Source organism: Bombus terrestris, chromosome 10 (assembly GCF_910591885.1).
Source record: "Bombus terrestris chromosome 10, iyBomTerr1.2, whole genome shotgun sequence".
NCBI lineage: Eukaryota > Metazoa > Arthropoda > Insecta > Hymenoptera > Apidae > Bombus > Bombus terrestris.
This window is the reverse complement of record NC_063278.1, coordinates 10,846,359-10,873,134: the sequence shown is the minus strand read 5'-3', so window position 1 is coordinate 10,873,134 and position 26,776 is coordinate 10,846,359. Positions and strand designations below refer to the sequence as shown.

General features: G+C 39.5%; 1 protein-coding gene across 3 annotated transcripts; it reads left to right on the top strand.

Annotated features, from left to right (window-relative positions):
* Positions 1-63: 63 nt before the first annotated feature.
* LOC100643004 (hillarin) lies at positions 64-26,027 on the top strand. Of its 3 annotated transcripts, none has more exons than XM_012312373.3 (12): positions 64-786; positions 5,351-5,800; positions 11,696-11,927; positions 17,963-18,079; positions 18,623-18,795; positions 19,941-20,184; positions 20,897-21,123; positions 21,387-21,608; positions 21,708-21,857; positions 22,250-22,439; positions 22,938-23,195; positions 23,409-26,027. In XM_012312373.3, the coding sequence occupies exons 2-12, from the start codon at positions 5,457-5,459 to the stop codon at positions 23,718-23,720; spliced, it is 2,469 nt and encodes an 822-aa protein (XP_012167763.1). In that variant the 5' UTR covers positions 64-786; positions 5,351-5,456; the 3' UTR covers positions 23,721-26,027. The 3 variants fall into 3 exon arrangements, with proteins under 3 accessions (XP_012167763.1, XP_003398411.1, XP_048264991.1); XM_003398363.4 differs by having other exon boundaries at positions 11,663-11,927; XM_048409034.1 differs by lacking the exon at positions 64-786 and adding an exon at positions 3,448-3,573 and having other exon boundaries at positions 11,663-11,927.
* Positions 26,028-26,776: the final 749 nt, after the last annotated feature.

Genomic DNA, 26,776 nt, shown 5'->3' with positions numbered 1-26,776 from the left:
CTCCAACTATAGCGCCACCTGAGAGCCAGCACGGTCCCTCAAAATGGCCGTCCCTCTCACCTCAGATCTTCCTGGAACGTCGAAGGAAGCAGGTGGCGATATTCAGGTTCGACCTCTCGCGTGGCCGCCTCGCTTGGTGGCGGGACCTCAATTCCAGGTGACGGACACACGAAAACCGTGCCAGAAAACGTTCGTACGCGTCGACGTGAAGGTCGAGACTATCAGCCCGGTCCTCTGTGGTGTACTCGATAATCGAGATCGAACAGCCAAAACCGGAACGTCGTTCCGAACAGCGTCGGAGCGACTTGATCACAGTTTCCACTCTGTTAGGGATCCGTGAAGTCGGGATATCCTACCTGCCAGGTGGACTTGTTCCTGGAATTGCTCTTCTTTGTTCAATTCTTCGTTCGTTTGATGGAAGACGGTGCGCGCGCGAACACGAGGTCCTCTGATATTGGCCCTGCGGTGATCATCGGGACCTGGTGATTTCAATGCACGGTGCGGCAGCAACGAGAGAGAAGCTCGTGATATCGTGCGCGATTTTTTCGCAGTGTCTTAGTTTCTCATAGACGGAGTACGATAAAGTCAATAGAAAGTAAATCGTGGAATATAATCGATCGTCGATCGCGAGACTTTGTCGTCGAATCGTCAATAAGAAGAAACTTATTAAAAGACGGGACGTATAGAGGAAGGAACGGAAAGTTTGTGAAGAGATGTTCGAGGTGGACCAGGACGATCATCGAGGATTCTTGTGGACCAAGCTAGTGGACATGAAAGCATGAGAACGTGAGTATCCACGCAGATATCGTTCTGGTGTCGACCACGGGGAAAGAGGGAACACCGGCCTTGCTGGTTATATTCAGCTTTTTTTTCATTCCTGCTCGCTGCTCCAATTGTCTTGCCGCTAGAACGACCGGTCGAATCATGTGCCTCGTTTGATACTCGCTTCAGCGAATATTCTTCTCCGAGATATTCTCGCTGATGCTTTGATTATCGGTTTCATAGGCGCACGATTTATTACGTGGTTCTTGTATTCGCGTGATACACGTGTTTGACAAATCTGATACGCCTCGGGGGATTCTCGCGATTCTCGCCTTCTCCACGGTGCACGGTGAAATCATTCAAATCTCTGGGATGGAAAGGAACGGAGAGTGACGGAGAAAGAGGCGTGCAACGTGTACCAGGCCCCTTCGATGTGCCTGTTCAATGGAATGCCCGCTATTCACCGGTACTTTCGCGCGTTAAGTAACCAGACAAACTGTCGCAAACACGGGAACACACCTTTTCCGTTAACCTGTTGTCTCCAAACATCGAGCAGGCTTCGAATTCAGACTCGCGGTCCTCATATTCTTCGATCTACCTCGATATAAGGTTTCTCGATTTCCTTAACGCGATACATGGAGTTACGTGGCGCATACACGCGCTCTACGTAGCTGTGTGTATGTGCGTTCGTGGGTTTGTGTGCGTACGTGAGGGCACGCGTGTGTCATTGCATGTATACGTACGTATGTGCGCGCGCTGAGCGTAAATACCTAGGAGAAGGTGGGCCAGAATGGGGACACTGGTATTCAAGCGGGCATTATCGAGTGATAAACGATGCGTGGAATGCAATAAATAATTTTCACATGCTGGACGGTACCAATTTTCAACGAATCCCGATGTCACATGCTCGGGAAATCGTTTTTCTCGTTTGATTAGGTAGGAGGTTTAATTTTGGAGCATATTCATAAATCTCTGGATATTGGAAAGTTTGAATTATAGTTTTTGCTAAAATAGGTTGAGATTAGATCTTGAAAATGTACCTAATATAATAATAAATGGTTAATAAGTGCCAACATTACTTTATAAACACGTAAATTACGTGCTAAGCATCTACTGATTAATGCATAAAAGTGTATAGATAAGATTGTAACATATAAAATGTCCGTTTGAAGGCTTTAGATTCTTTACTTAGATTACGTCAAGAAGTATATTGTTCGTTTGCGGTATGATCATCTCATCTCTTTTGTTTTGTGTATCTTTCATCTAAAGTAGTGTTGGAAGTTTTTCAGTATTTCTTTTAGAATGATACAGTGAATACACACGAAATTCTTCTCTTTTAAATATAGGTTTTTAAGACACCATTGCCAATGAACATTCTAGTCGTCCTTGGTTCCTAAACTTTTTTCCAGCCGATACTGTAGCCATGAAAATAGATAAACGAAACAACAAATATGTAAGAAAGAATTTGTACAAGAAATATCTAAGAATGCTATAAATTTGAAAAATGTGTAGCTTTGATACACAGTGTGTTAATAAACTGACTTTGCTGTCTTATAAAATTACATTTATTTTAATCGAGGGAAATGCACATTTTTCGTATGATATCTACGACCAAATGCATAAATACGTATATACGTCGATATTTCGTTTTACAAAATTGCGCGTTCATTGGTCACACACGCTTAACACGATGAATGAAAACCGACGAGAGACCGTAATTGGAAGTGTCGCGTTTTACGGGGACTCGTTACGATTTCCTCTTTCGACGTTGCGTAACGCGATTGAAATGCACGCGAAGTCGGCGATCTGTTCGGGCGCGACGGGGACGTTGCGAATTAACGATTGTGAAAAACCAAAAAGCAAGGTAAATCCGGAAAAGACGAGCAATGTGGAAAAAATGAAACGCTGGATGCAGGTGCGATTTACGAGCGTCCTTAAACATTCACGACTACCGGGACGTCATGGGACGCAAATCGACCGAGCTCGTTACCTCGTTAAATCAGTAAATTCCACATAAACGAGGACTATTCTAGATATTTTATGCGTAAAGATTGCGAACAAGTTACATGTGAGAATTAATAGCAAAAATTCGTGCCTCTGCAGTTAATGATTAATAGTAGATTCGGTATAACAATTGAAAAAATGATCTCAAACGTTTGACCTATACCATATGCAAATTAATTTCAAAGTTTCCCTAGATATACATCCTACACCGATTTAAAACGTGTTCGAAGATAACGTTGACAACGTTTCAACTATTTTTACGAATCCACGTTCCATCGATAAAGTTTCCAACAAGCTAGCCTCCATTGTTCAGTCGACGTATCAATCAGATATTTTCAAAGTGTTCACGGCCGAGTGGCACAAAGAATCGTCGTTGCACGCTAGGATAGACGTTGATAAGCTTAGAACGTGTTTAATATCGACAGGATATTCGCGAAATAAAATGCTTTCCCCGACCACCGACTGTCCTACATATGCCCGCTCTCCGGAAGGAGAACTTTCCAGCGTGTCCATCTTCGTCCGCGAATTTTTGTCCTACGCTCATCAAGGAGAGACTCGCAGCGGCTGAAAAAAAGAATCAGTGCGTGTCGTGGCGAGCGGAAAGCCGCGATTCGGTGATGCGTGAGACGAGCTATCCTGCGTTTATTACGGTATTGTTGTGCATGGTCGCTAACGGTATGACGTAATCGCCATTGTGGTCGCTCGCTGCGCAACGGGAGAATTCGGTCTGTATACAGGAGGAATCGTGGAAAGAAAAGGGAAACCTCGATCGTCGTATCGTAACGCGATTACACCGGTGAAACCGAGGTAGTAATTTGGGAAACACGCTCCACGGTTCATTTAGAAAGTTTCCAGTATGATGCGTGACTTCGTTCGAAAGAAGATACATAATATGTTTCTTTACGTTCGTGTAATTTCGTGACGCAATCATGCATTAATGTAGAAGAAGATTGTGTGTTTTTAGCATTACATTTTGTGATTTTGTGAATAGAATACTTTCGAGCATGGTCAGTTAGTTTTATGCTCGTTTCTGGTTATTTTGGCTCAGTAGTTCTTGTCGTCACAGCCATTGAGACTTTTTTGGGCACCGTTGGCTCTTTTGATTAATCTCTAATATCACTTTTTATATCGTCGTTAAAAATAAGACTCATTATTGAGCTCATAACGTGACTCAAAGAGGATACAGCGTCGAACACGCAGTTTTGCCTTCACGATCATTTTCTCAGTTATATCGCAATCATAGCGTTAATTGAAAATCTAAACTCGTCATTAGAAACGCGTTAAAGACCTCATTCTATAGAAATCTCGTCAACAGAATATGATTTCTGCTCGTGGAAATACAAATTCAGAATACAATCGAAAGAATCTATCGAAATTCGAGCGAAGCTTGTTCAAACATCGTAATATATGCCAGAAAGCAATTATCGCAAGGTAGAATCAACGAAATCGTGGAAAATCACGAATTTCGTATGCAAACGAACGAAATTCGATGGAATCGTAAGTTTCTCAACGAGAATTCATTATTTCTGTCTATAAAAAGCACAGAATCTTTTTTCCACAGTAAATAATTTCCTCGAGTATCGTATCTAGAAACATACGCAAACGAACAAAATTTGATAGAGTCGCAAGTGGCTCAGTAAGAATTCGTTAATTCTATCTAGAAAACGCGTGATAATATAAAATTATTACTTCTATCTATAAAAGTGTAATAATTTCCTCGAGCCTTCTGAAGCAATCGTAAAGATGGACATGAACGTAGAAAACGATGAACAAACAGAGTGGAATGAAAAAATGCGATTTCCACGATGTGATTGTAACACGAAATCTGTTATCTTTCGAACGAAGCGTTAACGAGGACGTACGTGTGAAAATCCCGATATGACGTTATATGTCAGACTTGTGTACCGTGAGCTCGCGAAATCTGTTGCAATTATCCGTTTGCTGGTCGCCCACTATGAAAAGTATTGGCAACGAATCGTTGCAAAAGTCGACAGGAAAGTGTCGGCGGTATTGGTCATTCTTAATAGCGCTAATGCGTTTATAGGTTTATACTTTTTAATCGCTCACGATCGAGATGCTATCGGCTTAAGTTTTCTGTTAGCTCTTTCGTTTCTTCCTATCTTGTATATTTCTGTTTTTTCTTTCTCTTTTTTAAACATCCTGCAGAAGTAATTATTGAGAGTTAAGAAATAGACGCGGTCTGATTCGTTTGCACGCGTTTTGCATCGAGGTAATTACCGCCAATTAAGGCACACGTTTTCAGCTTATGAAACATATTTTACACCTTTCTGCATTTTGTCGTGGAAATAAAAGGAAGATGCATTCTCTATTGCAAAAACAACGGTATACTTACATACATACATAGATGGCTCATCATCTAACACAAATAAATTTTATTCTTTTTGCAAATCGACTGTGAAATCGCATGAAATCGAGCCTTGTTTTAATCCCGATTTTAATCTTCACCTTAACCTTCGCCCAAGTCTTTACCAAAATTATCATATTATAAAACATTCAATTTAATTCCCTTCGTCGTTCAATTTCACCTAATGTTTCGACTAATACGATAATTTTCACATTTAAGGTCGTACGCGGTATGTTCCACAGCGAGGTGCAGCGCTGACTGAGGACACAAAAGAATCAACCAGGAAACGGAAGCCTAAACAACGGGATCCTGATCGAGGAAGACGATGTATCGGCCGAATTTTTACGAGAGCACGTGTTTGAGATGCGCTCAGACCGTCTACCAAGTGGACAGAGTCGGTCCACTGAAGGACTTCACGTTCTTTCACGCGGGATGTTTCAAGTGCGCGATTTGCGGCACTAAACTGACCCTGAAGACCTACTACAACAACCAGCATACAATCAACGACAAGGAGGTGTACTGTAGCAGCCACGTTCCTAAGCCAGGTCCAGGAACCTTGGACGGATCTAGTGTAGGCATTAGGTCCGCGCTGAACGTACCGAGAAGCGGTTACGTCAATGAACAGATCAGAGCTGGTGGCGCGTCGCCGCGGGGAGTTTATCCACCTTGGTAAGGCACTCACCATCGTACCTTAACGCTAGACTGCGGACTTTTATGCAAGTTTATATTTTCCAGAATATAATTAAAAAGGTGGAAACTTGGTATAAAATTGTTTTACTTAACAAGTACTATAAATTATACTTTGGGTATTTTTTATATTCTTTCATATTATAGGCATTCTGTGTAATTTTACGCTTTTAAATTGCCTACAAATATATAGAAATCTGTAGTCTACTTGTTACTATAGCGTCTGTGGTACTATAGATTATTTGCCGAGGCTCGATGAAAGCAGAGTTTCCCATTGTTCAATTTTACTGATTGCTGTTCGAGTTTCGCTAGTTTATTCTGTATTTATGGTTGTACTTCTGTAGTAAGATTTCGAAGATTTCTAACATAATTGATAGAGTCTGTGTAAAATAAATTGTTGCTTGTGGTCATTGAAAACGGAATCTTCTGTTGTAATTCGCCCACGTTTCGCGACAGTTCAATGTTTCTTATTCCATAGAGAAGTGGTCTCGAATAATTGATTTTCAAAAGGCTAAATAGCGTCGCGATTTGTTAATAATGTCAAGCTTCGTATAGATCTATCAGCGATCCTCTGGTTTGAATAGATTGAATGGAAGCTGATAATGATTTCATGTCTTCGGGATATAGAACTTTGCGGTAGATTTGTGGAAGGAATGTGTGCTGTAGACTTGCTAAGCAGGAGGTAGTAGAGTGTGTTAATTTGGTCCACTGAGAAATTGGTCGAGCCTCGGTGAATCAATTAGCACTAGGATAGGTGTATCGATTAGGTTGAAAGTCGTTTGGTTTGATTCGTCTTAGAACTGGTCATAGGATTTTCGTTTAGTCGAAATTTTCTTTTTAAAACAAACTTATTCAGATTCGATTCTTTTTAAATTTCTAGTTTCTATGAAATTTCAAACAACCAATTTGTGGTTCGTTTCTTTGTTAAAATAAATTTGTATAGAAAAGGAGAATCACAGTTACTTTCTTCATGCAATCTTACATCGCTGCACCCAAGTTAGAAAACGCGAGAAACAAATTGAAAGGCGATTGATCTAATCAATGCATCCCTTTTCTTATTCCCTGTTACGTTTATCGGAATATCAGTACAACACGACGATGCTTCGGTACTGTTATATGTATCTACAACATCGCAGCAATTCTACGAGGGAACATAAAAAGAATCTAAGAGATACTGATTGGAATTCACAACGTAACTTAGTTACTAGAATACATTGGACGCAATCTTCCCATGATCGAAGAGACCTTGATTAAATAACAGTAATCATAATAAGGAAATTAATTACGTGTAATACGTGTGGCAACTATTTAGTTGCAATTGAAACGAGAGTCCGGTTATTCGCATTGACTTGTTATCCTGTTCGTGTTGTTGGTTCGTGGCCGTGTTACCGGAAACGGCTGACATACCGTGCGGTAGCATGAGGTGTCATCGATTCAGGAAAAGTGTCGTGTCGTGTGGAACGTCGCGGTAACATATAATTTTCAAGTCTAAATGTGGGAGGGACGTGACACACGCGCGTAATTAAGCCGCGGCTTCTTAAGTCGCGCTTGCCGATTCCAAGGACGTGGCCTGATCGTACGTAACCGGTATTGCTATTCCAAAGGTTACGGGTTGAATTACGCTGGGAACGTTTTACTAGCAATGCTAGTAATGATACGTTGAAAGCGATCGTTGAATTAACTTGAGCATTTCTCTCTTTCCTGTTTTTCCTTTTTTCTTCTTATCTCTCTGAATTTTTCCGAGCTTAATATTTTCGCGATTCGCGAGATGACAGATAAAATATCTTCTACAAATGTAGATTATAAGAGAAACATGCGACAAGTAGAATATTTTCCTTGATTTTCTGTTCTTAAACTCGTGTGATGATCGAACAGGAGAATTTTATTATGAAAGTGAATTCAAACTGAAGATGATCTGTCAGGTTCAAAAATGGTCTTTTAAAAGTAGCTGATAAATTAGGAAATTTTGTGGAAGCCAAAAGTACAAACGGAGCAATACATATTTCGAAAATTTTGACGAAGATCCATTGACCTATAGATGTTAAAAAATTCGTAACAAATTCACGAGTATAAGAAGTCTCTCGCTTTTTAAGATATTAAATACACAACTTCAATCTGACTCGATTGAATACACGTACTTGATTTTTGAAATTGCAAACTTCGTAGAAAATGAAGTTTATCGACATGGCTTTTGAAAAGCCGATTTAATCCTGTATGAACTAAAATATAACTCATATAAATGGAATTCTACTCTACTAGATTATATTCCATTTAAAAAATGACACTGGATCTATTTTCTTTTTTAAAAATCTAAATTATATTACGATTCGTACTTTTATAATATTTTACCAATTGTTTAAAAAAATGTTATTTCCAAGAGATTGAGAGCGTCGCAGAAAATCGCGAATTTCTGCGTACGATGCATTTAAAATTCCTTAATGAGAAAGAGAAAATCATGGCTGGGTGAGGGAGATTCGTCACGATAAAGTCGCGTTAAACCTCGTTAAAATTCCATCGTTGTCTGTCACAGTTTGGATTATTCATTCTGGTTTTCTTTTTAGTAATAGAATCGTATACGACATAGCCGTTAAACGCAAATTGCTGTACAACAGCCCCGACAGAAAATTAACGTGCACGGCTCTCCTTTACGTTTCCTGTGTTTTAATGGCTCTTGTACGATCCGCCGGAAAGTCGATCGACTCGCTTCACGTTCGGTTTCACCACTTTCCCTTCGGTGTTAAATCGAGATCGCCGTTTAAGTGGAGTATAAATGGTCGCGCGGCCTTTTGTGCTCAAACGACCCTGTTAACGGTTTGTTAACCGTGTTCCTTAACCTTGACGACGCACGATTAATGCTTTATTGCCGATTCGGTTCATCTTTTACTGGTTTCGATTTCATCCCCGTAAAATCGAGTTTTTTATCAATTTATAAAGGACACTAGATGTTTCAAAGAAGAAGAGAACATTTGCTTTTTATAACTATTAGTTCGTTCAGTAAATTCGTGCCGCAGTTGTACTCTTCGTGATGCATTTTCCGAACAGAGAATAACAAACGACTGAGACGAGTGGTCTTATATGATCAAATTTAGTACAGCCGAAACATTTGAGAAGAGGAAATTTAGTTTTTCCATCTTAACAAATTACGAGCGAGACGAATATTCTTTGTTAGTATCTCTTGGAAAATTAACATAAATTCGATTTCTCCAAAAGTTTACGTTACAACCGAAGATATTCATTCTTCTGACGATCTCACGAAATTTTTCATGCGAGAATTGACGCGCAGATCGGTCACGTAACATGAACACATCTCTACAAGTCTGTCGAGTCCTGAATTTTTTTACCTATAATTATTTGCTACAGAAATTTGCCACAGAAAGTTTGGTTGGCAGTCATTCCCGGGGCCTATATGCATACGTGTTAGCCGAGGCATCTGGTTCATCTTCGTTACATAACGCATCGCCACATTGGCCTTAATCCCGACCAGGTCTTGAACAAAGTGTGAAACCGCGATTGTGCGCGCGAGAAGCACACTTGCTCTCCGGCCGGAATGTCAATGGCTGACCCGATTTCCTTGAAATAACGAGCTCGCCTCCGAGAGATTCATGCGGACGCGATCGACCAGACGATTCTGCGTTCATTTTTCGATCGATCCGGAAAACAAGTGAAATATCTCGTTGCGCGTTAAAATATAAGTGAAATTGCTTTCGATAGTTAGACCGAATAATTATACACGTGTACTGCAACAAAACTTTCGTGTAACAGTCTTCGTGATATAGTACAATACCAAATTGAAGCATTAAGTTAAACGCTAAAATGTCCAGCCAGTCGATTTTAATCTATGTTAATCAAGAAGTTGTAGTAATTGGAAGTGAAATATAGTTCTCATTAGCTAGATCAGAATCAGCAAGATTTTACTGCATAGTACATGATGTACCTCACAAATAAGTATAAAACGGTAAAATCTATTCGATTTGGCTTAATTACAAGAAGAAGGAGCGTGTTGTGCCTAAATTAAACGAAAGTTCGCTTGGACTAATTCTTTTTCCCAATTACACCCTGCAGGCTATAAAATCGATTAGAGAAAGACCTGTTGCAACGTTCAGGAAGTACCTCAAGGTTCCAAAAGAACCAGTGCAACCTCCACTAAACGTACTCGTATAGAAACGTTACGTAAAGGTCGATGGGTCGTGAGAATGTCTGAATTTAATCGTTTGGACTTCTCGAGTATCGAATGCATCTGTTTCCTGAAAATTCTAAAGCCGTCAATTCATACAGGATATTTACTGCGCCTGGAGAAAATGTGATATTCGATGCAAATTGAAAGTTTCCCCCTGGTTTTATTAGTTAGACGTGACAAGTATTCCACTTGCGATATTTTATGTCTGTTTGTATATGACATGCACTCTAAATATTTTTTTGAGATTTCTATAAATATTTGCAAGTGTTCTAATACATATGGATAATCTTCTAAAGCTTATGAAAGTATTTAACTCTTATTATACATTTAAGATGGCTATTCATGCTGTACGGTAATCTTTTTATTAAATATATGTTTACAGTGAATATCTTGTAATCTGTATGTACGTTCTCAGATTGGTTTTATATTTGACGAATATAATGACAATAATCGTGTCTCATTACGACGTTAGTGGAATTTCAAAATTTTGTATTGTAACATACGATAACGAATAATATGAGCACAAAAGTCTTATGGTAAGCCAGTCAAATGCTTTCGTGATCCGATGTATATCGTTTTCACCATTGAACAAACCCGCGAGAAGTATGCGTACACACACGGGTTAACGCGTGTGCAGTGGAAGAATTTCTTATAGCTGCGTTTCGCGAGTTCTCTGCCTCCGGCTGACATAAGGAGCGCGCGCGTGTACGCGACAAAGACAGAATGTCTGAATACAGAGAGAGAAAAAGAAGGAGAAGAAGAAGAAGCAGCGGCTTCAGCCGCAAGTGAATGAACCCCGGAGGAGAGAACGAGCGAGAGAAGGTGTAACACATTCATTTAACCAGAGACTTTCTGGTTTCTCATAAGCGATGCGGTGCTCGTGCGCGAGACGGCTGTTGTCAGGATTTTTCCTAAGTCGAGCCAATGAATCAGGCTCGTCGGCTCAGGCCCGTGTGGTAATTAGTTCTAGGATGCTCGTTGGAACGCGGCTGAATCGTTGATGAGCTCCGCGCGAAGCAGACTTGCACGTAGGGAAACGTTTCGAAGGCCCCGTTAAAAAGGCTGACCTAGTTCTTCGATGCGCGGAATCATTGAATTTGCATGCTAAATGCCGGAAGCTGCGGCAAATGTTGCACGAGTCAGGATCACGGTTACCAGGAATTTCTTTTCTCTCCGTTCTCTTGTCGTTAAACGAAGCTCGAATCGAGTCGATGTAGCGATTTGGCTTAGTCTTTTTTGTCTCGATCACACGAAGGGAAATCACACCGACAAGCGATATGGTCGAATTATTTTTCGCTTCGAATGATCAAATTTTACGTTCATCATATTTTCCTAGTATTTTTATTTTGACCATGTGAGGGAAAACTGCTTTGGAAAATGATACGACTGGCACACGCTTGTCACGGATTTTATTATTGTCCATTTGAATTTCACCAAGAAATATCGAGTGAAAAAGGCGATATCGCTCGCTTTTGCTACGTTGCTACTTATGGTGCTACTTGATTTATTCGAAAGAAGATCACATCGTATAATAACATTACCTAATTAAATTTTCTATCCATCGTACATTTTGATTTTTTGAAAGAAAGATGACATTCTATAGGAGGCAACGACGATGACGACGATCCCTAGTCCCCCTGAAGACCCGTTGCATAATTTTGTTGCAGTTACGATAATGTAGACTCGCCTAATTGTGCCAGGCACCTAAACGGACATGGTTCACCGCCGGCCACGAATTCGTCCCAGCGTGATCTTCATGGGAACGCCGGCGGAGGAACGTCCTCGCCGTACAACCACAATTATTCCGGCGACGGGAGCTACCAGTACGGGAGATTCGACGCGAGCGCGCTTCACATCGCCCATGCCCTTAAGCAGACGGAGCTTCAGAAGGGCTACAGCAAGGCACGCGAGAAGCCCATCGATTATTATCTGGTGAGTCATTCGCATAGTCCGGTGAAATCATTCGTCACGGTCACCGCCATATTAGGAGCGGGTTACCTCTATTCCAACACCGATCTGCCGCGTAATTACGCGAGGTATCGAGCTTAATTACCACCACGCGGACCATCGTTTTATCAAAATATTATTACAGCGGAGCCCTCGATTAATTCAGCTCCGATTATTCGCGGTTTGATCAATCCGAATCTTGGTTACTCGCGTTTTGCTTATTTGATATAGAAGCTATATATACCGTCTACCATAAGTATTCAAATAGCTGTTGGTTTTTGGGTTTTGAACTTTCAAGATGATAAGATGTTTTGATATTGGCTTTTCGGGATGAACAATCGTGTTGGGATTTTGCATTTGCACTTTGTATTTGCATTTTGGACCAAAAAAGTCAATATCAAGATACTTGCTGGTATTTAATGTAAATTGGATGGTTCTCTCTGACTTTAGTTTCTACTTATTTTATTATAAACCTGCTATTTAAGTTGTATCATACGCTCTTTGTAACGCAAAATATTAAATAAAGTAAAATCTGTTACAATCGTTGAATAAGTGTAATCGGTAAGTAGACTAATGTGTGTGTGCTAATGTTTATGATCGACGGTATAAAGTATCGTTATTTTTTCCTGAAGCACTCGTAATAGTCTTTGTTAAATATATATTATATGATAGATCGTAATAAACAAAGAGTACGTTAAACTAAAGACGAGGATAGTTGGGATATTTATTTCAAAAATATCTGGAGCAAGTTGCTTCAGGACTGCGTTAATTACGTTTCTTGATTAATATAACTTCTTAACGATGACCTGATTACGAGAGTTCGCGTTGAAGTATGGAAAATCAGATTTGAATTTCACGCTTTTCTGGATATTTAGGCAGAATTACTTTTCGCCAGTCGAGTCGATAGTAATAAATAACGACTTTTACATCTGCCAGATTGAACTGTCTTGTTAATCACTTAGCAAACCTCTGAGAAATAACGTGCCAAAGCTTTTTCCACTCATTGTAGAAATTATAAACGTACGTATTTTAAACATCAATCAATCGCTCACCGAGCAACATGGCGCGATATCCGGTTTTCGAGATCCATAGGACGCTGCAGAACAAAATCTGGTATTTCGCCTGTGCCCAGTGGCGCGTGAAGATACTAGGAAGAGTGGAATATATACGATAACCAAGTTCGTTGATTAGTTGGAGCGAGAAATACGCGTTGACAGAAGGTAGACAGAAGGCGTTTTAATGGAAAATGGTCGGAAGCCCGAATTTCCGATCGCGATGGAATGCGGGCCGGGTACCGGGATTCCGTGCCAGCAGCCGTGACTTTCATGCGCGAATCGCTTGACAAGCGAGGAATGTGTACCGCCGCGAAGACGGACCCTACATGAAAATGAGATTGCCGGCTTGCTTTTCCCATCGGTGTCGGCGTAGAAGAAGAAGGCCGAGCCGCTAGTCGCTCCACTATCGGCGCGTTTTCTCTCAATCCGCTTTCGCGTGTACATTCAGCAAAACGCCTCCCGCCGGCTATGGCTGTTATTTATAGTATTTCGTGAATGTCAGCCTACCTGCGTGCACGCTCTTACGAAACGAAAGTAGCGTGGGCAACGAGCAGGGTCGTGCACCGTGTCTACACTTCGTTTCCTTCTGCGTCCCGTTGACGAGAAATCGAAACATATGAACGTCCTTCGACGTAGTTATTAAGTTCGTTGATCGGAGAATTCTTTTTATTAATTTTATTAAATGTATATTAATTATTGATTTATTGATTCATTTAGGAAGCTTGTGAGAAAATTAACAAATTTAAGGGCTATTTATTTTCGTAGAACTAGTGTTTTGTAGAGTAACATCTGCACTATTTTGTCCAATGACTTATTCTTATTATATTTCCATAATATTTTTACATCGATAGCTTCGCGAATCTCTTTCATAGAAACTTTCGTACAAAGTCTCGTGACTTTTGAAACTTATAGTTAATCGAATATTGGCGAATCTTCAAAGATGTGTCCTTAAAAATGAAGTCTTTTAGGCGAAGGTTTTATTTTATACTTCATAATTTTGTATAAAGAACTGCCATCTTCTTGCTTATATCAGGATCACAGAAACACTCTGTATACATATTATTATTAGCCATTTTCATCATACCGCGATAATTACAATTGTCAGTATCTAGAAAAATATTAGAAAATTATAGAAATGGGACGAAACTGTCTCCAGAGTTTCTTTCATCGCCTGATCTTTTCGGTCGTTTACGCTTCACGCTTGTTGCAATGGTAGCGGTTTCTTACGATCGGACGATCAACTTCGAAATTGTCCGTTCGAACGCCTTGTGAATCGTCAAACACTGGTGATCTGGCGATGATCATGGTTCTGCGAATCGTAGAAACCCAACATGGGTTTCCGTCTTATTGTCTATAGGTTGGGTAAAGAGAACGATCGTGGAAAGTTTACGAGAGGTCGATAATTGGGAAGCCGCGTGGGCAAACCGATCTCGGGCGTGCCCGTCATCCTCTCGAACGTAGAAAGTATGATTCGTTTTAGCTAACGGTCCCGTCGAACGCGCTGCTGGTTATTATCGGTTGCAATAAAATAGAGATCGTTCTGTGTATCGAACTGTTAGAAGAGATTCACGCGATCTCCAGCCTGATATCGATATTGAAATAAAAAAAAAAGAACAGTTGGATTTTATGGATTTATCAGAGCGGAATGAATTTTCACGTATGGCTACTGCGAGTGGTCCTTGAATAGTACGATGCTTCAACCAAATACGAGTGTGGTAATTCAGTGAAAAATTGTAATACTCCAAAACGTATCAAATTGTACAACTTGTAAACCTGTAATAAATCAAGCTAAACAATTCTAGCTCAATTAATATATTTGTTATGATAACTTGGATAAGACGGTACTAGAATGAAATATGTATGTGGCAATTCAATAAAAAAATGTAATACATGCTTTATATTTTAAAGCATACTAAATTCTAAGCTCGGAATAAATTGAATTAAATGGGATCAATTAATACATTTATTATAACATCTTGAATAACACGATACTTGAATCAAATATGAATGTGGTAATTCAGTGAACAATTGGAATATTTTGAAATATACTAAATTATACAACTTCCGAGTCTAGAATAAATCGAATAAAGCGGGACTAATTAACATATTCATTATAATATCTTGAATCAAAGTCAATAGTAGTTTTACGATACGATACGCGTGCGATGCAAATTAAGAGTGGAACTATCGTGCTATTGTTTTATCTCCTATAAACGCGTCCCTCAGTCAAGGTTCCACGCGACGCGGCGATTCAACTTTCTTCACCTGCTTCCGTGACATCCGAGAACAATAACGACGAACGTCCTCGTGAACATTAACCGAACTGTTGCCACGGAAGAACGCGTTTCCCCTGTGTCTTCTTTTCATGACAGCGTACACACGCGAAGGAAAGCTCGCGTACGGACCCAGAATCGCTTCCGCTTGCGGTACTCGGGTACCACGGCTGACAGTTAATTAGAGAATCGTTCCGCGGTCGCGGAAGAAGCCGTGTACAGGAGAAGAAAGAGCAAATGAGGGGCGGAGAGGGCCACCGTGTGCGTATCCTGTTTTAAAGAGCGATTGTGGTTCACCTCTCACGCGCCTTCGCCAACAAACGACCCACGGATGTTAATTGGAATCGCTGTTGCGGTCAATGCTGTGTGCCATAGTCTATCGGTTTTATTCTTACTTTCTTCTCGCTCCTTTTTCGGCCAGACTGGCGGATTGAACGACAGATTGGCGCGAATGGACTGATCTTGCGTCTCGGACATTGACGTACGATTATTGTGTAACGATGGAATTGAATTATTCATAACGTTTTGCTATTAATTTAGTTTTCTACTTTGGTAGACATTTTTGTAGATGTTCTTAAAGAATGTTTCTGTTATATACATGTGATAACCATAAGAATGAGATCCTAAAATTGTACTACCAAGATCGTGCTGTTGTTTGACTTTGGGATTAAATATTTGTCTTTGTTGGTGTTTAAAGAATTTTAGGAGAATTGTCTATCGGTGTTCAAAATATTCGAATGATCTGAGAATTCTGTAATAAATTTTATACGAATTTTTTCATTCACAGAAAAATTAATTAGGTAGAGTATCCGAACTACACGAAGCTGACAATCTTGCGGAACTCTGTTTGAATTTAATCACAGACTGATACAAATCTTCTGTTTACGAACGACGGGATTAGCAAGATGGAATTGAATAGACAGCATACGCTTTTTATCTGTATCGCTTTTTATCGATACGCGCGAAGAACCAGAGTCTTATTGAACGTGACAATTTTTAGTAAAATCGACTTTAGCAAAAACGTATTCGCGGATCAAACACGTCTATCCGTTCGAGGGAAAAGTAAACAGCAGTTGGAAGGTTCGTGACGGAATCTTGGTCACGAACCAGTCACGAAAACAGGCATCAAAAAGAATTATATTTCTTTAACGGCGCTGGCAAGCAGATCGATCGAATTAATCCTATTAATGAGATTTCTTATTTTATTCTATTTTATTACATCCAAAGAGAACAAGGTCTCTATTAAACCTTTTAGTTAGCACACTAAATAGAATGAAAATCGCGATATAGTTCAACATCCACGAACTTCGAAATGAAAGATTCTATCGAACGTAGAATATGAAACGATAGCAAACGACGAAGACGGTTCTTGGCTATTACAAGAAGTGTTTCTCCAAACAGAAAACAGAGAACTCTATGGTATGGAATGCTGGTTAACCAGTCAGTTGTAGTAAAGTAGTCACAGGAAAGTGCTTCTTCAATGACGCGAGTAAACAGATGGTCCGAATTAATTCTATTAGCGCGCTTTCTCATCGTTTCGTCGATAATTTTTACCGATCCACTCGAGCGCAAACGACAAGATTAACAAAACAAGTAACATACTATGACCATTGATTTGAAAATAGCAACCTCTCGGTCGTTACAAGAAATTGTTGTCTCTTTTTTTTTTAGAAAAAGCCTAATTGCATCTGTCGCTGCGAGAGGCTGAGGCTCGTCTAAGCAATTTCAGCAAGCACAACCGCAACATTCCTTACTGCACAGAGCGATTCGACCATAGAGATAGAATCTTACGGTTGTATTTTGTATCTCTGAGGTTTTTTATGCAAATAATTTGCTGTTAATTCGCTATAAATATTCAACAAGATTTTATCTTGTTTGTGTTATTTACGTTTCAATCTTTTCAATTTTTGTTCGAATTAATTTTACGTGATCCTCACAGCCTGTTCTAGTTTCTTCTCGGTATGTCTTAATACTTTTCATGTTTCAATACATGGCGCATCTATAAATTTTCAAATATCTCCGTCGAATCGTTTCATACAACTCTTAAAAACTCTAGGCGTAAAAAAGAAACAGCTTCGAAATGTCAGTGCTCTCTAACATTGTCCTTATTTGCGGTTATTTCACGCAATAACGTGCGCTGCTATGACGTAATTGTAGCGTGGGCATCTGAGTTTGTACGCGCGACCGACTTGCGCAGGAAATTGCTTGCGTAACGCTATACCAAATCTGAAGAAACCCTTTTTCAAACTGAGTGTCTACCTGTGTTCCATCGATTACTTTGTAAACGGAGAACGAATCCATTGATGCTCCATCGGTACTCGTTTCTCTTTCCCTACGAACGCTTCGATTTGTCGAACGATTCTGGAGCGCGCATCTTGTTTCCAGCCAAAAGGAAAGCAGAAACACGGCGTGAAAGTAAAGCCGACAAAAACTGGACGACCGTCGCTGGGACGTTTAGGTGCGGCCTCCGCTTTTTGATAGACGAAGAAGATACCTCGGTTTAATTGCGACCCATCCCCGGTGAAACTCGTTCGAGTTTCTGCTGAACGCGATTCCCGAAACCGATCCAACGAGTTCCTTTAAATTTCCCGCGCGGCAGACGAGGAGGATATGCAAAAAATTCCGGCCTTCTTTTTCTTTCATAATTAAGAGAAAGGCCCTTGATGACCCTTTTTTTTGTTGCAATTATCAGGATCGAGATGAGCAGACGCGACTCGAGATGAAACATCGCAAGGAGGAGGATGACCTCTATCGGAAATTCGCTCACCATCGTGAGGAGGAAGACAGACGAATTCGAGAGGAATTTAGGGTACGTGCTTCTTTCATATTGCATATTTCATATTACACATATATACACATATATAGTTTTGTTAATACTGTATTTGTGAATTAGATGGTGGAATCATGGAAATGAATAAAAACGGAGTTAGTAGTTGGTATTAGAAAAACGTGAGAACATTATACAGGATGCTACAGTTAAATAGGTCACCTAAATATTTCTTTCATAAAATTAAAGTGAAAGTATCTCTTGAACTGATCATTTTCAGACTCAGGTATCTTAATATTTTTGTCTGAAAAATAAAAAAAGACGCACCGATTGTTGTATGAAAAAAAAAGAAAAAATAGAATAATTCGTTTGAAAGAATACAGATGATCTTGAAGTCTTGAGAAAAAATTGAGAGCCCCTTCTTGGGTTGAAATTAAATTTAATGCAGGAAAAGTTTGCAACAGGGTTAATTAATATATTCCAATTTAAATTTCAAGTACCTGGAGAAGAAAATCGTTTTGGGAATATTTGGATCAATATCGAGCAAGCTCTGTGATTAAAAGATCGTGTTTCTTAATTGAATAGGACGAATGGGAGAAGGAACTGGAGGAACTATCGGCCAGATGGGAACGCGAAAAAGGTGGAAGAGCCCGAGCCCAACAATTTCAACAAGAGAAGGAGGACTTGGAGAAGAACATGACTCTTCGTAGGGACAAGAAAAAGGAAAGTCTCACGCGCAAAATGTTGGAGCACGAACGGTACTTATTACCTAATTAAGCTGATTCTATTGCACGCTGCTCTGATTACGTTCATTATGAAATGCAAGAAAGGCAAGCAACACTCTTGGGCTAGCTGACCCACGATTAACCCTTTGATTTGATGATTGTTAATTTTCCCGCGGGAAAACTACCCATTTTCACCTACGAAATTTAGTGTCAGAGACTAAAACAACAAAGTCTTTCCCGGTAGCGTAGCAAGTATTTTTTACACAATGGGATTTACATTGTAGAAAGTGGATTAGAGCGTTAGAAAGAAAATCGAGTGAGATTTTTCTTCGTTAGTACTACATTGTTATATCCACGTTCTATATAATTTTGCATTTCTTCTAAGAAAATGTTGCTTTTTGTTTAGACAGCAGCAGTCGAGTTCACTAAACATTGAACAATTTTACAAGAACTTCTCCTTTCTCTTTCTCAGTATTTCACGAATGAAGTACGATCGTTCTACTTGCTAATTAACAAATTTCTTCCTGGTGTATTGTATCTATCGATGATTAAGTTTCACTCAATTAATCTAAAAATTCAGTTAAGTTCTATGTAATTCATTTGGAAAAAAAAAGTTAACATTCGATAGGCGCAGTTAAATGTTTCGTATAAAAGAAAATTTATTTTTAAAAGTACAGAAAGTGATTTCCATTCGAATTCGTAGGCAAGGTATCTCGTATCTTAATGGAAAAATATGCGAGACACTCGCCTGAAACGTCGTATGAATTACTATGTAAGACATCTCGTCTACGTATGCACATATTAAAAAAAACATCCGTGAGTTTAATAAACTTTTCTTGAGTTGTACAAAAAAATAGATACATATTCATGAGCCGGGGATCAAGCGCATCCTACGCAGGAATCATAAAATACAGAGATTTTAGCAAGAAAATATTCCCCATCGAGAAATATCAAACAGCAAAAAAGAAAAAAAAAAAGAAAAAAAGAAAAAGACAGATCAGAAGACGAAACGTTCTTTTAACCATATAACGAATCTACATCTTCGCCAGATACGCGTACCAACTAAATTTGGATCTGAAGATATTAAAATCAGAATGTGGTTCCAGCGTTTGCATTAGCATTTGGGAGTGGGTTCGCTGATGAACCGCGAATTCTTGTAACTCCAGATCAATTTTCAGGGCGGCGACCGCAGCATTGGTGGAAAAACAGAGCTCGGAGATGTTGGAGCTGATCAATGAGGCAAGAAGCGAGTATATGCGGCAGGAGAGCCTGTATCTCGACGAAGGGGACGGTTATGCCCAGGAAGCGCCGCCTTTGCCTTATCCATCTCGTGCTCCACCTCCACAACCCCCTGCCCTCGCAAAGTATCACATCTACAATGATCCTCTGGAGTTTGCTGACATGGATCAGATAGCTATTTCGGTAAGCCCCCGTCGTAGTGCCAACCCCCTTTAACACCGTCATCCCCTTGTAAATGTAACGTCGAGGAAGAGTCGAAAGGGGGTGTGTTACACCCGTGGAATTTTAAACGGGCGGCTTGGAATCGGTGCGGACCGATATTTTCATATATTCGAGACGGCCTCGCTTTTATCCGGTCTCCGTCTATACACGAAGACCTCGCGTAATCGATTTACGACCTTTCTTTCATTCGAAGGATAGCGAGGAAACGGTTGATCGCCTATGACAACGGTGTCGTGTCGGGGCTATTCGTTATGATACCATTGAACAGTACGGTACCATTAGTGGAATGGAAGGGTGAAAGAGGTATTGTGCTAGTTCTCGTGAATGTTTAAGTTATACGGAGTCGGTGGAAATTGGGTGATGAATAGAGTGTGAGTGTTTCTATGAATTTGTATTTTTATGGATAGAACTGAAAAGGAATCACAGTCTCGAAAATAGCTTTCTTAACTTTGTTCGCGAACTTAACTTTCGGAACTTAATTTTGTTCGCGGTTTTATTAAAATTCTGTTACATTAGGAAACTATTTAGGCAAAAGTTTATTAAAATAATAGAAATCGTTATTTGGAATTAATAATAGAAATAATTTAATTTAACATGATTTTATGTGTCTTAACATTGCTGAATCCATCGTTCTTATTTTATGTTCTTTTTTTTTGTTCTTTTAATAAATCAGGTAGCCCAAGAAGATCAGAAAACATTCACAGATCTGGTACGACAGTTGGTGAGCAGATGCGGATCAGATATAGAAAAAGCTAGGACGATATTCCGATGGATCACCGTGAAGAATCTAAATACCATGCAGTTCGACGAGAATCTGCGCGGGGACACGCCTATGGGCTTGCTGAGAGGTATAAAGCACGGAACTGAAAGTTACCACGTTCTGTTCAAACGACTATGCAGGTAAACGCAACTAATTTAACACCTCAATGATCTTTCTCACGACACGCCCAAAATAATAATTCACCCGTAAGACTGGTTCCATGTTTCAAAATTATATGAATGGAAACAATAATGATAGACTAGCGTTTCAAACGGATCAGAAGTTTCACACATTGATCGAACGTATTAGATACAATTACGATCTCCATTATTTTGATCAATCGTATATTTTAGATTTGGTATTCTGTTTTTCGTGACTCACTTTGCGTATCATATTCTTACAGTTACGCTGGATTGCACTGTGTGGTTATAAAGGGTTACAGCAAGTCGGCTGGTTATCAGCCAGGCGTTTGCTTCGAGGACAACCGATTCCGGAATAGCTGGAACGCAGTTTACGTCGCTGGTGCGTGGAGATTCGTTCAATGCAATTGGGGGGCACGACATCTGGTCAATGCCAAAGAAGTTCCTCGTCCTGGTCAACCAAAAGCTAAGAACGATAGTTTGAGGTATATCCCTGAAACCTGCCTTCTATTTCGAACATTTGACATGACACAGTTTTTTTTTTTTTCAATTATTCAACCTGTTCAACTCTTCGTTCTTCGCAGATACGAATACGACGATCATTACTTCCTGACAGACCCGCGAGAATTCATCTACGAGTTCTTCCCCCTTCAAGAGGAGTGGCAATTGCTCAAACAACCGATTTCGCTCAAAGATTTCGAAGAGCTGCCTTTCGTGCGTTCGTTGTTCTTCAGGTAATGCAACTCCTTCGCCAAATACTCGTTAAAAAACTAAATTCCTTAACTTTCTCGCTTAACAAAGTTGCGTACCCAACCATTTCATTAAAACTATTCATAGCATACACTATCGATCGTAAGTATTTGGACACTTGCGGATATTTAGTACGAATCGAGTGCTATTTGTTGCTTTTATTTTCTAATTTTTTGTAATGAGTAAATCTATCAATTCATTCGCATTATGTTTTGACGTGAATAAATTAACGAACTTAGAAGAGACTTATAATAAAGAAATTATAATTTGTTAGAATCTTCAATAAATGTAACGAGTAGGTGTCCTATATAATACTTATGGCCGACTGTGTACACGGAAAAAAAGAATTTACTCACGTTTTATGTAAATTCGGCAGGTACGGCCTCTACTTTCCGGATACGAACACGAATGCCGTTATGTACACGGATTCTACGGGCGCCGCGACCGTCAGGATAGCGATGCCGGCTCACATGCAGTCGTCCCTCATCTTTCATTATAATCTCAAGTTCTATGACAACGATGGCGACGGATATGACGGCGTGTCATTGAAACGTTTCGTCATGCAGGTAACTCGAGATACATTGTCGCGAAACGGCTACGGAGAGCGACATCTTTTCACGGTTTACGGGCTAATTACCCGCTAGCCCCATTCGTATAAACTAATTAAAGAAGTGTCATTAAAGGAAGAGACCCTTAATAGGAGTTTAAGAATCGTTTGCTAGTGAATTGCTCGCCAAGTGAAATTAATTGGCCGACAGAAATTCGCAAAAGGCTCGTAGTTAGGTGGGTTCAGAACTGTTTAAACATCGACATTTCCCATGTTTATGACGATATTAGCGTTTTCCAATATTGATTTTCAATGTGGCCTTAACGAGCTGTTTGGACAGTCCACGTAATTAGTCAAATTTTAACGACACTACATATCAGGGTACTATTTACGTTTGTATAGTGTTATGTATGGATAACACAAGCTTTAAAATTAACTGTACAATTTTTCGAAGAATTTTTACCGTTAGGATATTACATATTAAGATTTTATTCGTGTTTGAAATTTGTGTTCGTAGTCTGTCGTTGGGAATATCGTTGCGTTTCGTGTGCACGCGCCCTGTTCAGGAGCTTTTCTCCTGGATATTTTTGCCAACGCGGTGACACCCAAGGAATACTTAACCGGAGAGCCGATGAAGTTCAAGAGCGTGTGCAAATTCAAAATTGCATGCGAGGAATTGCAAACAGTGATGGTACCATTGCCAGACTGCGCGAGTGGCGAATGGGGTCCAACCAAAGCCACGAGACTGTTTGGTCTCATACCAATAACTCATCAGGTACACAAATAAGGCATTTTTAACTAACAATAATTAAATTTTATCCAGTCACAAGCTTCCAAGGTTGAAAAATATAACTCGAGACACTTTTACGGAAGAATTCCAGTTTCATTGAGAGTTTTATCATGTCTATTTGGAATTGCCAATTTCAAGATTTAAGTTGCTTCTACAAGATATATATCGCTCTAACAAAAACTATGTTTTTATAACCAGGAGGCCTTAGTGTTCGCTGGTCGCGAGTTGGAGATCCAATTCCGAATGTCGCGACCGCTGACCGACTTCATGGCGACGTTGCACAAAAACGGAATCGAGGAAAAACGACTCTCCAAATACGTAACGCACTCGATCGCTGACGACGACGTGGTGACTTTCTCGATCAGCTTTCCCGAGGAGGGTCAGTACGGTTTGGATATTTACACCAGGGAATCAACGAGTCCCACGAATGTTCCCCACGACATCACCGGTGAAAAGCACCTGCTCACGCATTGCTGCAAGTATCTGATTAATTCCAGCAAGAGGAACTAGCAACGTTAACTACGATTTCGTATTTTTATGCATATAGTATATATACAATATAACGATTTCGCTGGATCGATTCGATACATGGATACGAAGAAATACATCGCGTGTATAAATTGGTACATGTGATGAGACTAGACTAAAGGTGCTGCAAGTTCTTTTATCATCGTGTTCTTCTCTATTTCCTTTATTTTTACGGATACATTCCTTCTTAACTACGAATTTGAGGAACTTCGAGTGACGTGTAAGAACTAATCTACGAGATTAGCCTTTACTTGCCAGTAAACTATTGATTAAAGGGTCAACTAAAGAGTTGATCAAGGTGACGATTATGCAAGATGATTTTCACGATGATAGCCAAGAAAACAAAGGGGGAAGGTGGTTTTCGAACAACTGGTTCTTGAAACTTTGGCACGAGGAACTTTGAAAAATGTCACCGATTGCGAGAACGATTCCGATCTGACGCGCTACCTCCACGTTCTTCGTAGTTTGTAATAACGATTATTATCTTATTTGAGATGTGTTTGAGGATATAATCATTAGATTGTGGATATTTATGCAATGTTCATGTTTTTATAAACACGGCTGTAAGACATGAGAACTTAGGAGAAATTCGTTTCACCTATTAAACATTATAACGAGTATTGTACTTTCGATATTTGATATATTTTTGCATATTACGTGCATTCTATACATTTTTGCATCTTAAAATGTTCCACAAACGCATAAAAATCCGCAGTTTAATAATCTTAGTCGAAGGATAAGTTGTGTTTAATAGGGTCCTTATTTAAAATTCGCCTGTTCTTTTGCGCGGCGACTATCATGTCGTCCGTGTTTCAGCGAGAGAGTTGGCAATTATAAGTTAACCAGCTCTGGAGATCGACCATCGCGCTCCGACCGCATTAATCAAACTTTCTCGCCTCGACTCGAAGCATTAATCCCAATTATCTCGGTCCGCTTTAACTCAATGTCGAGAATCGCGTTTCGTTTTTACGCGTTCGAGGTATTTGGACAGAATGGAACGAGACTTCGTTACGCGAGGTGCTTTTGTGTATATGGATTATGCACACAATCCGCTGATCTTTCGATCGGTCGATAAAAACGAGCAAAATTATCGATCGAGATGAAGGATCTATGAAAATAAAATTGGCGAGGAATGGTTCGTTTTCAAGAAAGCGCATGCTTTGTTCTCAAGTCTTCTACGTTCTTCGTATTCTAACGATGGTATATATAAAGCATTCCTTTTTTCCTTGTTGCGAACGACCATAACCGCAAAATTGTTACACGAAGCGGAATAATTACAGTGGAAGCTTTTTATCTGGATAAGTCGGGGTAAGAATAAGTTGTAAGACAGTTGGGATAATCGAGTATTTTTGATAATAGTTTATTAGCTACTGCCTTCAACTTTCCATAAATTCGAAATAATAAAGTATAAAATAAGCACGAATAATAAAATATATAGGAGCAGAGCTCTTTTTTAACCTCCTCAATTGTGCAAGAGGACCTGACGTTCAGAAAACTAAAGTTAATGTGAAAGCTATGTTCCATTTTTGATATAGGGACTTTTTTCTAAATACAAACAAATGATTGCATATATTCGCTATAAGAATACGGGTCCATATAATTAGAGCTAAGTTGAGCATAAGTAAGCTCGACCTCGTATTAATTCGAATAATAGAAGCTTAGATATAAGTTCGTATATCTAAAGCTGAGTATTAACTTGTTCGTATAAACGAGGTTCTACTGTATTTCGTTTGTCTCTAGGACACCATAAGGATATACGACATTCCATTTCAGTAATTATGTATCTAGGTTCGTTCAGAGAGATTTTGAAATCACGAAATTTTGCGGCTACGGTGGTTTCCGAAGTTCAGGTGCTATATGTTATTCTGTCAGGATTAGCTGCACGATTCTAGTTATTCTCGTACGCGAGAAGCGCGAAAACGTTGAACTTTTCAAGCGGAAAGTTCTCAGCGGTAAAAGCTATATGATTGTTAATTTTTGTAATATGAATATCTTTTATCTTCCTCTCTCTCCCTCCCTCCCTCCCTCCCTCCCTCCCTCTCGCCCTTTTTCTCTCTCTTTCTCTTGTCTTTGTTGTTATTTCGAAGTTATAACAACGCTTACGCAAAGAAAGTTCTCCGCGATTCCTATTACCGGTGGAATAAAGTATAACTCGAGCTTAATATCCTCTTTCTCATTGTTTCATTCTAACGAGCATGTAAATTAATTTTTATACATATTACAGATACGTAATAAAGACTCGTGTTCTTGTAAAGAAAAAGGAAGTAATAAAATCTAATTTTGTGGAAACTTGGCAATATTCAGTTCATGTAACACAAGATAAACTTGTAATTATTCTTTTTTATTCAATTATATTTGTCATTAATGTTCTAATTAATTTAAATAATTAACTTATGTACATACAGTAACATATGAAAGCATTCTTGTAGGAACTTTTTATGAATATATTATGTGAGTTGTGCAAGACATTTTGAAATGTTAGTAGCGCCATAGTAAGACTTGACTGTTATTATCGTATCAGTAAAATTTGAAACGAATCTGAAAATGTATATAGAAGTTGCAGAATATTTGCTATAATCATATATTCAGTCAGAAATAGAAGTATACAACATGAATATTGGTTTCAAATATATGTATGTATATAATTAATACTACAGATATTTGTAAAAGCTTTCTGCGGTAAGTGTTGAAATACTTTTGTAAATCACTATATGTGCGTATATGTGTAGTTACCTTTTTAAAATGGTGTCGGTGTCCCGCTTCGTTCCCGCCAAAAACTTCATCACTTCCCCTACAGATGGCAGCACCATCTTAGTTTCGTTTAGTGGCGTCCAACACGCAAAATCCCGCGTTTCGATTAAGCGCGACAAACGAAAAGTCCGTGGCCTGTGACAATACTTTAAACTGTGCCAGATCGAAGATAAACGGAAAGTTTTACTAGTCCAAACAGAAAACTAGCGACTTCGAACATCCAGCGTACATTTAAGTCAAAGTTGGAAACATCATGAACGTACTGCGACGAAACCGGTGAGTCCATT

Coding starts and splice junctions, on each gene's coding strand:
- LOC100643004 (XM_003398363.4), top strand. CDS start 5,457: ATGTATCGGCCGAATTTTTACGAGAGCACGTGTTTGAGATGCGCTCAG. Junction 18,796..19,940: donor AAAATGTTGGAGCACGAACG/GTACTTATTACC, acceptor ATCAATTTTCAG/GGCGGCGACCGCAGCATTGG. Junction 20,185..20,896: donor TGGATCAGATAGCTATTTCG/GTAAGCCCCCGT, acceptor TTAATAAATCAG/GTAGCCCAAGAAGATCAGAA.